This window comes from Anomaloglossus baeobatrachus, chromosome 12 (assembly GCF_048569485.1).
Source record: "Anomaloglossus baeobatrachus isolate aAnoBae1 chromosome 12, aAnoBae1.hap1, whole genome shotgun sequence".
Lineage (NCBI taxonomy): Eukaryota > Metazoa > Chordata > Amphibia > Anura > Aromobatidae > Anomaloglossus > Anomaloglossus baeobatrachus.
The window spans coordinates 42,755,081-42,772,148 of NC_134364.1; the positions used below are offsets into that span (position 1 = coordinate 42,755,081).

The window sequence follows — 17,068 nt, forward strand, 5'->3', positions numbered from 1 at the left end:
GAGGAGGAGGGGGCCGTGGGCGTGCCCTAGAAAGTGCGGGAATCTAGTGCCCCACTGTGCTGAGTGAGGGGGGAGGAGGATACAGAGTATGCTCCAGCCCTCAGCACTGACGTCTTGTGCAGCGTCCCGCCCTTCCCCTGACTGGCAGGCCTGTGGGCGGGAATAAGCGAAACTAGGCCGCAAAAGCCGGGGACTAAAGTTATAAGCGCGGCCGGCATATAAGCGCGGCCGGCGCGGTAGTCCCCGGCGCACTAACACACCCAGCAGTGCTGCAGTGTGTATGGCACAAGCGCTCCATGCGCGGTCCCCACGGGGACACAGAGTACCTCACAGTAGCAGGGCCTTGTCCCTGATGATACTCGGCTCCTATCCAGCAGATTCCCCAGGGGCTGCGGAGGGAGCACGGTCCCAGTGCCTGGAGACCGATTAGGATCCCACTTCACCCAGAGCCCTATAGGGATGGGGAAGGAAAACAGCATGTGGCTCCTGCCTGTGTACCCGCAATGGGTACCTCAACCTTAACAACACCGCCGACCAGAGTGGGGTGAGAAGGGAGCATGCTGGGGGCCCAATATGGGCCCTCTTTTCTTCCATCCGACCTAGTCAGCAGCTGCTGCTGACTAAGATGTGGAGCTATGCGTGGATGTCTGCCTCCTTCGCACAAAGCATGAAAACTGAGGAGCCCGTGATGCACGGGAGGGTGTATAGCAGAGGGGAGGGGTTTACACTTTTAAGTGTAATACTTTGTGTGGCCTCCGGAGGCAGAAGCTATACACCCAATTGTCTGGGTCTCCCAATGGAGCGACAAAGAAAGGCTCTCCGGGGGTACTCTGAAGAAAAAGGCTCTCCGGGGGTACTCTGAATAAAGGCTCTCCGCGGGTACTCTGAAAACAGGGTCTCTGGAGGTACTCTGAACCAGGAAGCAGATTAATGGGGCAGTTGTATACATAATGGGGAGACAAAACCTGACAACCGCTCTCTAAAAATACATCCTCAAACCCTGACAAAAATGCCGGTAAGGTCTCCGTAGAGAGAGAAGTGCTCAGGCAATTACCAAGACAGTAATTTCCCCACTCCAGAATTTCCCTGGATTGCCAATCCATCACAGGATTGTTTCACCAACCAGGGTGAGAGAAACTAAATTAAAATGTGGTAGTTGTGATACCTTTTAATGTCTGAGGAAGAGACCTGAGATGTCTTGAAAGCTTGCTTTATAACATCATATTTTATTTTAATTTTAGTTAGCCATTAAAAGGTATCACAACTACAACATTTTATTTTTGTTTCTCTCACTGAGAGCAATGAATCATTCTTCAGGTTTGGAAACAGATGATAGTCGGAGGGAGCTTGATCTGGTGAATAAGGCTATGTGTCCACGCTGCGGATTTTGCGCGAATTTTGCCGCAGATTTGCCGCGGATTTACCGCAGATTTTCCGAAAATTTTCAGCATCGGCACTTCCAAGCCATTTCAATGGCATTTTGGAAATGCTGTGTCCATGCTGCGGATTTTTCCGCGGCGGATTTGCCGCGGATTTTGATCCGGAAAAATCTGCAGCATGTCAATTATTGTTGCGGATTTTGGTGCGGATTTTGGGTATAGAATGGGGAAAAAAAAAAATCTGCATCAAAATCCGCGGTAATCCGCGGTAAATCCGCGGCAAAAATAAGGTGCGTATTTGCCGCGAAAGTCGCGGATTTTCATGCAGAAAAATCCGCAGGTACATTCTACCGTGGACACATAGCCTTAGATGGGTGGTCAATCAACTGGAAGCCCAGCTCTGCAGTTTTGCTGTGGTCGCTTGTGCAGTGTGAGCGGAGGCATTGTCTTGCAGGAATAAGATTCCTTTGCACAGCTTGCCGCGCCTTTTGACCTTCAGAGCTGTCTTCAATTGGTCCAAAAGTTCAGTGTAATACCTTGCACTGATGGTGGAACCCTTTTAAAGGTAGTCCACTAGCAGCACGCCCTCCTTATCCCAGCACGCAGACACCATCACCTCAGTGGCTGATTTTTGCATTCTGAACTTCTTTGGACGAGGAGAACCACTGTGCCTCCACTCTTTTGACTGCTCCTTGTTTTCAGGGTCATACAAATAAATCCAGGTCTCATCCATAGTGACCGGTCGCTCCAGAAAGTTCTTATCAGTCCGGAAATGCTGACAAATGGACCGGGAAGTTGTCACTCGCTGCTTCTCTGATCTGTTGTCAAACATTTGTGGAGCCACTTTGCAGATCGCTTCCTAATGTCCAAATGTTCATGGATAATGACACAAACACGTTCCCGGGAAATCCCCATGATGTCTGCTATTGCTTTAGCTGAAATTCGTGGATTCTCCAGTATGAGGTTGTGCACAGCATCGACGATCTCCAGAACAACAACCACTCTCGGTCGTCCAGGGCGTTCCTCATCATCGGGGCTGAAGTGGCCCGTTTAAAATTTGGCAACCCAGTTCTTATCTGTGGAATATGAAGGGCACTGATCCCCCAATGTCTGCGACATATCACCATGAATATCCTTCACGGACTTTCCTTGCAGACACTGTGCAGTTGCTGTGAATATCGCACTAGACTCCGCATTTTGATTTCCTGCGTGCGTAGAACACTGTTGCCATAAGCAACAAACACAACATTCTGAAAACATATATTAGACACATCAGGCTTTCATGTGATGTAACATTTGTTACCATAGAAACAAAAAAGATCACAAAGCCAAAGACTTATCAGCAGCCCCTCGTATTTTTCTAATCTCAGTCAATCCCTTTACATTTAGTGTTACCTTTCATGTTCTTTTCCAAGTATCTAATGGTGGGATGAAGAGCAAGCCATGAGAAGCAGCTCTACAATCTACTGTCTTTGTGTGATGCACAGACTTGTTTTATATCTGGCAATTATCTGAATTTTGGGGGATATTCTATTTAATGAATAATTTCCCTCTTGCACCAGACACATGAAATAGAATACACAAATTACATGTGATTTTTTTTATATTTATTGATACTAAGGTGACAACAAAAACAGAGAAGAATATTGTGCTGAGACTAATCTGAAATATTTAATCTATATACAACTGTCCCAATGTCGTCCTGTACCGCTCCTAACACTTTCCACTTGGCAGCCAAGATGGAGGATCTTCATCCTTTTTCTGTCTTTTTGAAGGTGGAAGATCTGCAAAAGTGAATACAGAAAAGCAGGGATTTTACTACAAAAGCTCCATATCAGCCATCACATCCTAGAAAATCATTATTTCATGGCTCCTTCCCATCACTGATCCCCAGGATGTGTCCTCTGCATTGCACTGTTCCCCTTATTTCTCCTGGAAATGTATGAATAAACTGACAACTGGACGTCATCATTCAGCTCATCTCTGGGGAGTGTTCACACATTGTGGATTAGCTGCAAACACTATTTATACCAAAACCAAATGTATCTATGGGAAAATCTATTTATTATGTTATGTTTAGTATTCCAAAAGTTTTCGGTAGGTGTGAAAAAAATGCTGCAGGGTAAGAATGCTGTCACACATAAGTGTTAATTAGTAAAACAAAAATAAAAAAAATGCAAACTATTAAGTGAATGAATAAAAGAAAAATCAATATCAGATTAATATCTAATGTGTCTGCCCTTTGTCTTCATCAATTCAGGGAGGTTGTTTCAAACATCTTGGAGAAGTAACCCTCAATCTACTGTGTATGAAGCTTGTGCAGATCCTGATGATGTGAGATCATGGTTCTGTGGGGGCCGGATCATGACTCCCGGGGCTCTGTGGGGGCCGGATCATGACTCCCGGGAGTCTGTGGGGGCCGGATCATGACTCCCGGGAGTCTGTGGGGGCCGGATCATGACTCCCGGGAGTCTGTGGGGGCCGGATCATGACTCCCGGGAGTCTGTGGGGGCCGGATCATGACTCCCGGGAGTCTGTGGGGGCCGGATCATGACTCCCGGAAGTCTGTGGGGGCCGGATCATGACTCCCGGGAGTCTGTGGGGGCCGGATCATGACTCCCGGGAGTCTGTGGGGGCCGGATCATGACTCCCGGGAGTCTGTGAGGGCCGGTTGAGTACTGTCGGGGCTCTGAGGGGGCCGAATCATAAGTCCCGGGGCTCTGTGGGGGCCAGATCATGACTCCCGGGGCTCTTTGGGGGCCGGATCATGACTCCCAGGGCTTTGTGGGGGCCGGATCATGACTCCTTGGGCTCTGTGGGAGCCGGATTATGACTCCCAGGGCTCTGTGAGGGCCGGATCATGACTTACAGGGCTCTGTGGGGGCCGGATCATTACTCCCGGGAGTCTGTGGGGGCCGGATCATTACTCCCGGGAGTCTGTGGGGGCCGGATCATTACTCCCGGGAGTCTGTGGGGGCCGGATCATTACTCCCAGGGCTCCGTGGGGGCTGGATCATGACTCCCAGGGCTCCTTGTTCTTGTTTACACTGAAGATCATTCTTAATGACATTGGCTCCAAATTCATACAGTCAGGGCCAGAAATATTTGGACAGTGACACAAGTTTTGTTATTTTAGCTGTTTACAAAAACATGTTGAGGAATACAATTATATATATATAATATGGGCTGAAAGTGCACACTCCCAGCTGCAATATGAGAGTTTTTCACATCCAAATCGGAGAAAGGGTTTAGGAATCTTAGCTCTGTAATGCATAGCCTCCTCTTTTTCAAGGGACCAAAAGTAATTGGACAAGGGACTCTAAGGGCTGCAATTAACTCTGAAGGCGTCTCCCTCGTTAACCTGTAATCAATGAAGTAGTTAAAAGGTCTGGGGTTGATTACAGGTGTGTGGTTTTGCATTTGGAAGCTGTTGCTGTGACCAGACAACATGCGGTCTAAGGAACTCTCAATTGAGGTGAAGCAGAACATCCTGAGGCTGAAAAAATCCATCAGAGCGATAGCAGACATGCTTGGAGTAGCAAAATCAACAGTCGGGTACATTCTGAGAAAAAAGGAATTGACTGGTGAGCTTGGGAACTCAAAAAGGCCTGGGCGTCCACGGATGACAACAGTGGTGGATGATCGCCGCATACTTTCTTTGGTGAAGAAGAACCCGTTCACAACATCAACTGAAGTCCAGAACACTCTCAGTGAAGTAGGTGTATCTGTCTCTAAGTCAACAGTAAAGAGAAGACTCCATGAAAATAAATACAAAGGGTTCACATCTAGATGCAAACCATTAATCAATTCCAAAAATAGACAGGCCAGAGTTAAATTTGCTGAAAAGAAGGGAATTTTGTTTACTTACCGTAAATTCCTTTTCTTCTAGCTCTAATTGGGAGACCCAGACAATTGGGTGTATAGGCTATGCCTCCGGAGGCCGCACAAAGTATTACACTTAAAAGTGTTAAGCCCCTCCCCTTCTGCCTATACACCCCCCGTGCTCCCACGGGCTCCTCAGTTTTGGTGCAAAAGCAAGAAGGAGGAAAAAATTATAAACTGGTTTAAAGTAGATTCAATCCGAAGGAATATCGGAGAACTGAAACCAATCAACATGAACAACATGTGTACACAAAAAAACAGGGGCGGGTGCTGGGTCTCCCAATTAGAGCTAGAAGAAAAGGAATTTACGGTAAGTAAACAAAATTCCCTTCTTCTTTGTCGCTCTATTGGGAGACCCAGACAATTGGGATGTCCAAAAGCAATCCCTGGGTGGGTAAAATAATACCTCATAAGAGAGCCGTAAAACGGCCTCTTCCTACAGGTGGGCAACCGCCGCCTGAAGGACTCGTCTACCTAGGCTGGCATCCGCCGAAGCATAGGTATGCACCTGATAGTGTTTCGTGAAAGTATGCAGGCTCGACCAGGTAGCCGCCTGACACACCTGCTGAGCCGTAGCCTGGTGCCTCAAAGCCCAGGACGCGCCCACGGCTCTGGTAGAATGGGCCTTCAGCCCTGAGGGAACCGGAAGCCCAGCCGAACGGTAGGCTTCGAGAATTGGCTCCTTGATCCACCGAGCCAAGGTTGATTTGGAAGCCTGTGACCCTTTACGCTGGCCAGCGACAAGGACAAAGAGTGCATCCGAGCGGCGCAGGGGCGCCGTGCGAGAAATGTAGAGTCTGAGTGCTCTCACCAGATCTAACAAGTGCAAATCCTTTTCACATTGGTGAACTGGATGCGGACAAAAAGAAGGTAAGGAGATATCCTGATTGAGATGAAAGGGGGATACCACCTTAGGGAGAAATTCCGGAACCGGACACAGAACCACCTTGTCCTGGTGAAAAAACAGGAAAGGGGCTTTGCATGACAGCGCTGCTAGCTCAGACACTCTCCGAAGTGAAGTGACTTCTACTAGAAAAGCCACTTTCTGCGAAAGGCGTGAGAGAGAAATATCTCTCATTGGCTCGAATGGTGGTTTCTGAAGAACCAGCAGCACCCTGTTCAGATCCCAGGGTTCTAACGGCCGCTTGTAAGGAGGAACGATGTGACAAACCCCCTGCAGGAACGTGCGTACCTGTGGAAGTCTGGCTAGGCGCTTCTGGAAAAACACAGAGAGCGCTGAGACTTGTCCCTTAAGGGAGCCGAGCGACAAACCCTTTTCCAGTCCAGATTGAAGGAAGGACAGAAAAGTGGGCAAGGCAAAAGGCCAGGGAGAAAAACCCTGAGCAGAGCACCATGACAGGAAAATTTTCCACGTCCTGTGGTAGATCTTGGCGGACGTTGGTTTCCTAGCCTGTCTCATAGTGGCAATGACGTCTTGAGATAACCCTGAAGACGCTAGGATCCAGGACTCAATGGCCACACAGTCAGGTTGAGGGCCGCAGAATTCAGATGGAAAAACGGCCCTTGAGATAGCAAGTCTGGTCGGTCTGGCAGTGCCCACGGTTGGCCGACCGTGAGGTGCCACAGATCCGGGTACCACGACCGCCTCGGCCAGTCTGGAGCGACGAGGATGACGCGGCGGCAGTCGGCCCTGATCTTGCGTAACACTCTGGGCAACAGTGCCAGCGGAGGAAACACATAAGGGAGCTGAAACTGCGACCAATCGTGAACTAAGGCGTCTGCCGCCAGAGCTCTGGGATCTTGAGACCGTGCCATGAACGTCGGTACCTTGTTGTTGTGCCGGGACGCCATGAGGTCGACGTCCGGCACCCCCCAGCGGCAACAGATCTCCTGAAACACGTCCGGGTGAAGGGACCATTCCCCTGCGTCCATGCCCTGGCAACTGAGATAATCTGCTTCCCAGTTTTCCACGCCTGGAATGTGAACTGCAGAGATGGTGGAGGCCGTGGCTTCCACCCACATCAAAATCCGCTGGACTTCCTGGAAGGCTTGCCGACTGCGTGTGCCGCCTTGGTGGTTGATGTATGCCACCGCTGTGGAATTGTCCGACTGAATTCTGATCTGCTTGCCTTCCAGCCACTGCTGGAACGCTTTCAGGGCAAGATACACTGCCCGTATTTCCAGAACATTGATCTGAAGCGAGGACTCTTGCTGGGTCCACGTACCCTGAGCCCTGTGGTGGAGAAAAAACGCTCCCCACCCTGACAGACTCGCGTCCGTCGTGACCACCTCCCAGGATGGGGGTAGGAAGGATTTCCCCTTCGATAATGAAGTGGGAAGAAGCCACCACCGAAGGGAAGCTTTGGTTGCCTGAGAGAGGGAGACGTTCCTGTCGAGGGACGTCGGCTTCCTGTCCCATTTGCGTAGGATGTCCCATTGAAGAGGACGCAGGTGGAACTGTGCGAAAGGAACTGCCTCTATTGCTGCCACCATCTTCCCCAGGAAGTGCATGAGGCGCCTCAAGGGGTGTGACTGGCCTTGAAGGAGAGATTGTACCCCTGTCTGAAGTGACCGCTGCTTGATCAGCGGAAGCTTCACTATCGCTGAGAGGGTATGAAACTCCATGCCAAGGTATGTGAGTGATTGGGCCGGTGTCAGATTTGACTTTGGAAAATTGATGATCCACCCGAAACTCTGGAGAGTCTCCAGGGTAGCGTCGAGGCTGTGTTGGCATGCCTCTTGAGAGGGTGCCTTGATCAGGAGATCGTCCAAGTAAGGGATCACCGAGTGACCCTGAGAGTGGAGGACCGCTACTACAGTAGCCATAACCTTGGTGAAAACCCGTGGGGCTGTTGCCAGGCCGAACGGCAGTGCCACGAACTGCAGGTGTTCGTTTTCTATGGCGAAGCGCAGGAAGCGCTGATGCTCTGGGGCAATCGGTACGTGTAGATAAGCATCTTTGATATCGATCAATGCCAGGAAATCTCCTTGGGACATTGAGGCGATGACGGAGCGGAGCGATTCCATCCGGAACCGCCTGGCCTTTACGTGTTTGTTGAGCAGTTTCAGGTCCAGGACAGGACGGAAAGACCCGTCCTTCTTTGGGACCACAAACAGGTTGGAGTAAAAACCGTGACCCTGTTGCTGAAGAGGAACAGGGACCACCACTCCTTCTGCCTTCAGAGTGCCCAGCGCCTGCAGAAGAGCCTCGGCTCGCTCGGGAGGCGGGGAGGACCTGAAGAATCGAGTCGGGGGACGAGAGGTGAACTCTATCTTGTAACCGTGAGACAGAATGTCTCTCACCAAACTGTCTTTTACCCATGGCAGCCAGGTGTCGCAAAAGCGGGAGAGCCTGCCACCGACCGAGGATGCGGGTTGAGGAAGCCGAAAGTCATGAGGAAGCCGCTTTGGTAGCGGCACCTCCGGTGGTCTTTTTAGGACGTGACTTAGACCGCCATGAATCAGAGTTCCTTTGATCTTTCTGAGGCCTTTTAGACGAGGAGAATTGGGACCTGCCCGCGCCACGAAAGGACCGAAACCTCGATTGCCCCCTCCTCTGTTGGGGTATGTTCGGTTTGGGCTGGGGTAAGGATGTATCCTTTCCCTTGGATTGTTTGATGATTTCATCCAAACGCTCGCCAAACAATCGGTCGCCAGAAATTGGCAAACTGGTTAAGCGCTTTTTGGAAACAGAATCTGCCTTCCATTCCCGTAGCCACAAAGCCCTGCGGAGTACCACCGAATTGGCGGCTGCAACCGCCGTACGGCTCGCAGAGTCCAGGACAGCATTAATAGCGTAAGACGCAAATGCCGACGTCTGAGTGGTTATGGACGCCACCTGTGGCGCGGACGTGCGTGTGGCTGCGTCGATTTGCGCTTGACCTGCTGAGATAGCTTGTAGCGCCCATACGGCTGCGAACGCTGGGGCAAAAGAAGCGCCGATAGCTTCATAGATGGATTTCAACCAGAGTTCCATCTGCCTGTCAGTGGCATCTTTGAGTGAAGCCCCATCTTCCACTGCAAGTATGGATCTAGCCGCCAGTCTGGAGATTGGAGGATCCACTTTGGGACACTGAGTCCAACTTTTGACCACGTCAGGGGGAAAAGGATAACGTGTATCCTTAAGGCGCTTAGAAAAACGCTTATCTGGACAAGCATGGTGATTCTGGACTGCCTCTCTGAAATCAGAGTGGTCCAGAAACATACTCTGTGTACGCTTGGGGAACCTGAACCGGAATTTCTCCTGCTGAGAAGCTGAGTCCTCCACCGGAGGAGCTGAGGGAGAAATATCCAACATACGATGGATGGACGCAATAAGGTCATTCACTATGGCGTCCCCGTCCGGAGTATTAAGATTGAGAGCGGCCTCAGGATCAGAATCCTGATCAGCTGTCTCCGCGTCATCAACCAGAGATTCCCCTTGCTGAGACCCTGAACAATATGATGACGTCGAGGGACAATCTAAGCGAGCGCGCTTAGTCGGTCTGGGGCTGGGGTCTGTGTCAGAACCCTCAGCCTGGGATCCATGAGATACCCCGGGAGGACATTGTTGGTCCAGCTGAGATGGGCCAGGGAACCAAGATTCAATAGAGTCCCTGTGCTGAGATACCGGCCTGGACTGCAAGGCTTCCAGTATCTTAGCCATAGTCTCAGAGAGTTTTGCAAACTCCGTCCCCGTCACCTGAACAGTGTTAGCAGGTGGCTCCCCCTGGGCCCCTCTTAGCAGAGGCTCCGGCTGAGTAAGTGCCACAGGGGCCGAACAGTGCACACAATGAGGGTCAGTGGAACCTGCCGGTAGCGGGGTCGTACATGCGGCGCAGGCAGCATAATAAGCCTGTGTTTTGGTACCCCTGCCTTTTGTGGGCGCCATGCTATTATCTTCCCTGAGTAACACAATAGGGTATATAGCCAGAAATCTGCTGTGCACCACACAGTGTAAAATATATATACCATAAACATATAATGATACACTACTGCACAATGGGGCTAGCACCACAGGTGCTGCTTACCACCGCCTAAGCGGTTGTGAGGCCACCAGAGTCCCTGCCTGGGTCTCCTAGACTTTGTCCCCCTCTGCAGCGTCCGAGGAGCTGATAGGAATGGCTGCCAGCGTCCTGAAGAGAGGAGGGAGCCGTGGGCGTGACCCAGAAAGTGCGGGAACTGGTGCCCGCACTGTGCACAGTGAGAGGGGTGGAGTATGCAAAGCATGCTCCAGCCCTCAGTGCTGCTCGTTCTGTGCAGCGTCCCGCCCTTCCCCTGCCTGTCAGGGCTGGGGGCGGGAGGAAAAGAGACTAGGCCGCAAAAAGCCGGGGACTCTAGTAATAAACGCGGCCGCCGTAAAAGCGCGGCCGGCGTGAAAGTCCCCGGCGCACTACAAGTCCCAGCCGCGCCGCAGTTTCCATGGCCGCGGCGGTCAGTGCGGCAGTCCCTATACATAAACACACTCAGCAACGCTGAGTGTGTAATGGCACATGTAAACCCGGTCAGCGCCGTGGTCCCCGGCGCACTAGCACACCCAGCAAGGCTGGAGTGTTGCTGTGCGCGTCCCCACAGGGATACAGAGTACCTCCAAGTAGCAGGGCCATGTCCCTGAACGGTATCCGGCTCCTATCCAGCAGGCTCCACAGGAGTTGTGGATGAAGCACGGTCTCAGTGCCTGGAGACCGATAAGATCCCACTTCACCCAGAGCCCTGAGGGGGATGGGGAAGGAAAACAGCATGTGGGCTCCAGCCTCCGTACCCGCAATGGATACCTCAACCTTACAACACCACCGACAAGAGTGGGGTGAGAAGGGAGCATGCTGGGGGCCCTATATGGGCTCACTTTTCTTCCATCCGACATGGTCAGCAGCTGCTGCTGACCAATCTGTGGAGCTCTGCGTGCGTGTCTGACCTCCTTCGCACAAAGCAAAAAACTGAGGAGCCCGTGGGAGCACGGGGGGTGTATAGGCAGAAGGGGAGGGGCTTAACACTTTTAAGTGTAATACTTTGTGCGGCCTCCGGAGGCATAGCCTATACACCCAATTGTCTGGGTCTCCCAATAGAGCGACAAAGAAACACCTCATGAAGCCAGCTCAGTTCTGGAAAAGTATTCTATGGACAGATGAGACAAAGATCAACCTGTCCCAGAATGATGGGAAGAAAAAAGTTTGGAGAAGAAAGGGAACGGCACATGATCCAAGGCACACCGTATCCTCTGTAAAACATGGTGGAGGCAACGTGATGGCATGGGCATGCATGGCTTTCAATGGCACTGGGTCACTTGTGTTTATTGATGACATAACAGCAGACAAGAGTAGCCGGATGAATTCTGAAGTGTACCGGGATATACTTTCAGCCCAGATTCAGCCAAATGCCGCAAAGTTGATCGGACGGCGCTTCATAGTACAGATGGACAATGACCCCAAGCATACAGCCAAAGCTACCCAAGAGTTCATGGGTGCAAAAAAGTGGAACATTCTGCAATTGCCAAGTCAATCACCAGATCTTAACCCAATTGAGCATGCATTTCACTTGCTCAAATCCAGACTTAAGACGGAAAGACCCACAAACAAGCAAGACCTGAAGGCTGCGGCTGTAAAGGCCTGGCAAAGCATTAAGAAGGAGGAAACCCAGCGTTTGGTGATGTCCATGGGTTCCAGACTTAAAGGCAGTGATTGCCTCCAAAGGATTCGCAACAAAATATTGAAAATAAAAATATTTTGTTTGGGTTTGGTTTATTTGTCCAATTACTTTTGACCTCCTAAAATGTGGAGTGTTTGTAAAGAAATGTGTACAATTCCTACAATTTCTATCAGATATTTTTGTTCAAACCTTCAAATTAAACGTTACAATCTGCACTTGAATTCTGTTGTAGAGGTTTCATTTCAAATCCAATGTGGTGGCATGCAGAGCCCAACTCGCGAAAACTGTGTCACTGTCCAAATATTTCTGGACCTAACTATATATTTCTGCAGAAAATTGACCCCAAAAGATACAGCCAATGTCATTAAGAACTATCTTCAGCGTAAAGAAAAATAAGGATGAAAAATAACAACGCAGCATATGGAGGAGAATTATAAACACTCATTCACCTTCCTGCTCTTGTAAGATATTGTGGATTTTCCACCCCCATGGCAAATTTGACAGTATAACATTGTGCGGGGCCACATGTCAGACCAGATTTATACTTCCAACATTCACAGTCCAGGTATGGACCAGATGAATGTCACTGACTTAAAATCAACAGCCTCAAAGGCAGATATGGGACTAATGCGTTCAAGTAAAGCTGCCCATCGGGGTGCAGTACCAGACACAGGCTGTGGACTCCTATAGCTCACCCGGGGACATGGACACATGTGAGGGATGCCCCTTGTATAGTGGAGTCGCACAAGAACTTGGAAATAAAGGAGTGGTCTATATTCAGGCATTACAGAGTGTGTATATATATATATATATATATATATATATATATATATACACACTGGTGGTCGTACCGTCACTGCTGGATGAGGAGTCCTCCTCTGGAATAACTGGCATCTTCTGAGGTTTTCTTTGAGGCATTGGTGTCTGGGCTAAAAATCAAAAGGTAAATCCCATCGTTACTGATAATATGAAGGATATTGTGATTACATGCACCTTAAAATGTGCCTGGGTAACAATGGGGGCAAACGCCAAGTAATACAGTCCTTTCCATATTGTCTGCAGCACATCCCCGACTTACACAAGGAGATGAGCTGCCGACACATGCACAAAAGACCCGATCAGCAGGAGAATGATCATTACCATGTGTACACGGGCCAATAACGGGAAATAAACCTTTTTAGAAGACCTCGTTATCGGCCCATGGAAAAAGGGCTTGTCCTCATGGCTGAGAGTATAGAAAGCCGACGTCCCCAGCAGATCGGTAATGTGATGGGACAGAATAAGCTCCAGGGAATGCAATTATTGTGCATTCAGCCTAACAGGTGGATAGAAAATCCTCGGAAAAAAAAATATTTCTTAAGGCCGCTTTACACGGGACGATTTATCGTGCGATCGCACCCGCCCCCATTGTTTGTGCGCTACAGGAAATTTGTTGCCCGTGGCGCACAAAGTCATTAATCCCTGTCACACGGACTTACCCCCGGACAAGCTCGCTGTGGGCGGCGAACATCCTCTTCCTGAAGGGGGTGGGACGTTCGGCGTCACACAGCGGCCGGCCAATAGAAGTGAAGGGGCGGAGATGAGCGGGACGTAACATCCCGCCCACCTCCTTCCTTCCGCATTGCCGGCGGGACGCAGTTAAGCTGTGTTCGTCGTTCTCGGGGTGTCACACGGAGCGATGTGTGCTGCCTCGGGAACGACGAACAACCTGCGCGCAGAAGGACGATCGATTTTATGAAAATGAGCGACATGTCAACGAGCAACGATAAGGTATTTTTGCTCGTTCACAGTCGCTCATAGCTGTGACACGCTATGATATGTCATACGGCGCCGGATGTGCGTCACTAACGACGTGACCCCGACGACATATCACCCAATATATTGTAGCATGTAACGGGCCCTTTAATATCCAGTTGAAGTGGCAAATGTCTATTATATTACATACAAGACTATAAAGTATGACTGACTCCCTTTAAGTACCTGCCAGTCACCCCAAAAAAACACTAGTGAAACCCTATATATAAGCTTGTATGGGGCCTGGCCTTTATCAAAATCATACCTGTAGTATTGAGTTTAAAGGCTAAGTCCCCTACATACCTGTATAAAGAGGTTATTTACCATTTTTGAGGTGACACTAAACCCAGAGATAAACTGCAATATAGTCATCCATACAATATGTCAGGAAAGTTGAGCACCTGGGCAGACCGTCAGTAAATGTGCTCTATTGGGACCTTCATGTCTTATTGATCAATCCCACCCAATCCCGCAACTTGCACATATTTGTTGCAGTCTTTACCCATTACTTTCAATTGAGATCCCAATATCCACATTTAACTTTGCTGGTCTGTATTGTTTTGTTTCACTTTCCACAATTAACGCGAATGTAAAAACATATGATTAAGTGTGGAAATTATAACCTGATTTTTCTTGAAGAAACAGTTTGAAATCCACACAGTGTGAACCTGTCCCTTCCAAAAATGCTATTTACCTGCAGATTTATTGGTAAATAGCATTTTAATCATGTCTAAAATGATTACTGGAACAGCAGCTACAGGGAAAAAAAGAAGTTAGATTCTCCCTGCATTGCCATTTTGCTTCCAGTCATTGGGGAGGTGTAGGTAGCAGTTACGGTAACCACTCGCTATACCAGGAGAGATCTGTGATCACTCCCCGGTATTCCGCTGCACGACCGACAGAACGGTCAGCAGCCGGCACGGGAATCTTTACCTTTCTTGGCGGCTTCACTCTCAGCCTTCTTCCTGGCTCTCCTTAGTCTTTCCCTTTCTGCTCTGGTGGCCGGCAGACGTACTCCAGCCTCGGTAGAATTCGTCACCAATTCCACTTGCCGGTGACGTCTGGATTTGACAGCCTGAATGCACAAAGTCATAAAAATAAGAAATGTATCTGAACCTCTTGATTTTTACCAAATAAAGGGTATGTGTCCACGATCAGGACTCACTGTGTCCTGGACGCAGCGAGTCCGGACCTGCGGGTCTGCGAGTCTCCTCCGCAGGAGACCGCTGCTGCTCGTGCCCATGATCAGGGTTCAGTGCGCTGCGGTCTCTCGCTTGTGTTCTCCCTACGGAAGACGCATGCAATTCCGCAGCAAACAATTGATATGCTGCAGTCTGGAAAACCGCACCACAGGTCAGTATTTGCTGCGGAAAAAAAAAGCACAGTGGGCACAGGATTTCTAGAAATCCCATCCACTGTGCTTGTACTGTACAATGCTGAATTTTGGACACAGCGAAAACACGCTACATCCAAAACACTGCAAACACTGATCGTGGGCACGCACCCCAAGACTAGTCTTTCTGCAACGAGTCAATAATAACTTTTTTTTTTTTTTCTGGTGCCATCTGCACCCTAGGTAATTGATGTAAAACCACAAGGACGTTCACATGATGTAGATCAGGGGCGGGGAACCTTTTTTTCATATGGAAATTTCTACCAACCTTCGGGGGCCGCACAAAACTATCAACTTGAAAACTACCCTGCTATATTTGGTCAAACAATTAACTCACTGTGCTGGATGGAGCTTCTACTCTTTGGTGCAGCTGTAATATTAGGCGATATTGATCTTGTTGCTTTTCAAAACTGCTTTTCCAGATTTGAGTTGACTGGGACTGCTGTATATACATCACAGGGGAGGGTTGGGAGGAATATAGATCACTGAGGAGGGTGGGGGCATAGACATCAAAGAAGATGATGAGGGCAAATACATCACTTAGGAGGAGTATATATTACTAGAAAAGCTGCCGGACATAGACATGGCTGTGGGCATAGACATCACTGGGGGGTACATACATCAGTGGGGATAAATACATCATTGATAAGGAGCACAGACATAGCTAGGGGGGGTATAAACATTGCTGGATAGGACTGGGAGGAATATACATCACTATGGAAGCAGCGGGGCATAGACATCACAGACATCACTGGGGGTATATACATCACTGGGTTGCACAGACATCGCTGGGGGGCACAAACATTGCTGGGGGTATATATAACTGGAGGCACAGACAGCCCTCGAGAATGCCGGAGGGACACCGATAGAACTGGGTGCACAGAGAGCACTGGGGGAGGCTCAGGGCACAGAGATCACTGGGGAGAAAGGGGGGCACAGACAGAGAGCACTTGGGACACAGAGAGCGCTGGGGGAGGCTGGAGACACAGAGAGTGCTGGAGGACGCTGGGGGCACAGAGAGCGCTGGGGGAGGCTGGGGGCAGAGGCAGACCTGGGGGAGGCTGGGGGCACAGGCAGACCTGGGGGAGGCTGGGGGCACAGGCAGACCTGGGGGAGGCTGGGGGCACAGGCAGACCTGGGGGAGGCTGGGGGCACAGGCAGACCTGGGGGAGGCTGGGGGCACAGAGAGCGCTGGGGGCAGAGGCAGACCTGGGGGAGGCTGGGGGCACAGGCAGACCTGGAGGACGCTGGGGGCACAGAGAGCGCTGGGGGCACAGGCAGAGCTGGGGGAGGCTGGGGGCACAGGCAGACCTGGAGGACGCTGGGGGCACAGAGAGCGCTGGGGACAGAGGCAGACCTGGGGGAGGCTGGGGAAACACGCAGACCTGGAGGACGCTGGGGGCACAGAGAGCGCTGGGGGCAGAGGCAGACCTGGGGGAGGCTGGGGGCACAGGCAGACTTGGGGTAGGCTGGGGGCACAGGCAGACCTGGAGGACGCTGGGGGCACAGAGAGCGCTGGGGGCAGAGGCAGACCTGGGGGAGGCTGGGGGCACAGGCAGACCTGGGGGAGGCTGTGGGCACAGGCAGACCTGGGGGAGGCTGCGGGCACAGGCAGACCTGGGGAAGCCTGGGGACACAGACAGACCTGGGGGAGGTTGGAGGCAGTTAGAGAACTGGGTAATCTGGGATCACAGAGAGCACTGGGGGAGGTTGCGGGCACAGAGAGAGCCGCCGCCGAGCACAGAGAGAGCCGCCGCTGCCGGGAACAGACAGCTGCCGCCGCCGGGCACAGACAGAACCGCTGTCACCGCCGGGCACAGACAGAGCTGCCCGGCACAGTAGGACCTGGGGGATGATGGGGCAGTCGCTCCTCTTTTGTTGGATTGTAGCGCACCTTGCACCTACCCCGCCTACAAAGTACGTCCTCACGAAGCCAGTGCCAGTGTGGGGACGTAGTTCCTCAGGTATAGGAACACTCTGTGCGGGGTTTTAAAGGGCCAGCAGCCAGCCAGATGCGGCTGCCGCCCCAGCTCTG

The 17,068-nt window shown here is 50.8% G+C and overlaps 1 protein-coding gene across 4 annotated transcripts in view; it reads right to left on the minus strand.

The window, feature by feature from the left end:
- Nucleotides 1–2,964: 2,964 nt before the first annotated feature.
- The window catches only part of SNAPC1 (small nuclear RNA activating complex polypeptide 1), a 48,639-nt gene continuing 34,535 nt past the window's right edge, over nucleotides 2,965–17,068 (minus strand). For all 4 annotated transcript variants that reach the window (XM_075329458.1, XM_075329460.1, XM_075329461.1 and 1 more), the window contains 3 exons: nucleotides 14,574–14,715; nucleotides 12,698–12,775; nucleotides 2,965–3,163 (listed from right to left, as the gene is read on the minus strand). In XM_075329458.1, coding sequence (XP_075185573.1) covers nucleotides 3,093–3,163; nucleotides 12,698–12,775; nucleotides 14,574–14,715 — 291 coding nt within the window. In that variant the 3' untranslated portion in view covers nucleotides 2,965–3,092. The remainder of the gene's footprint in view (nucleotides 3,164–12,697; nucleotides 12,776–14,573; nucleotides 14,716–17,068) is intronic.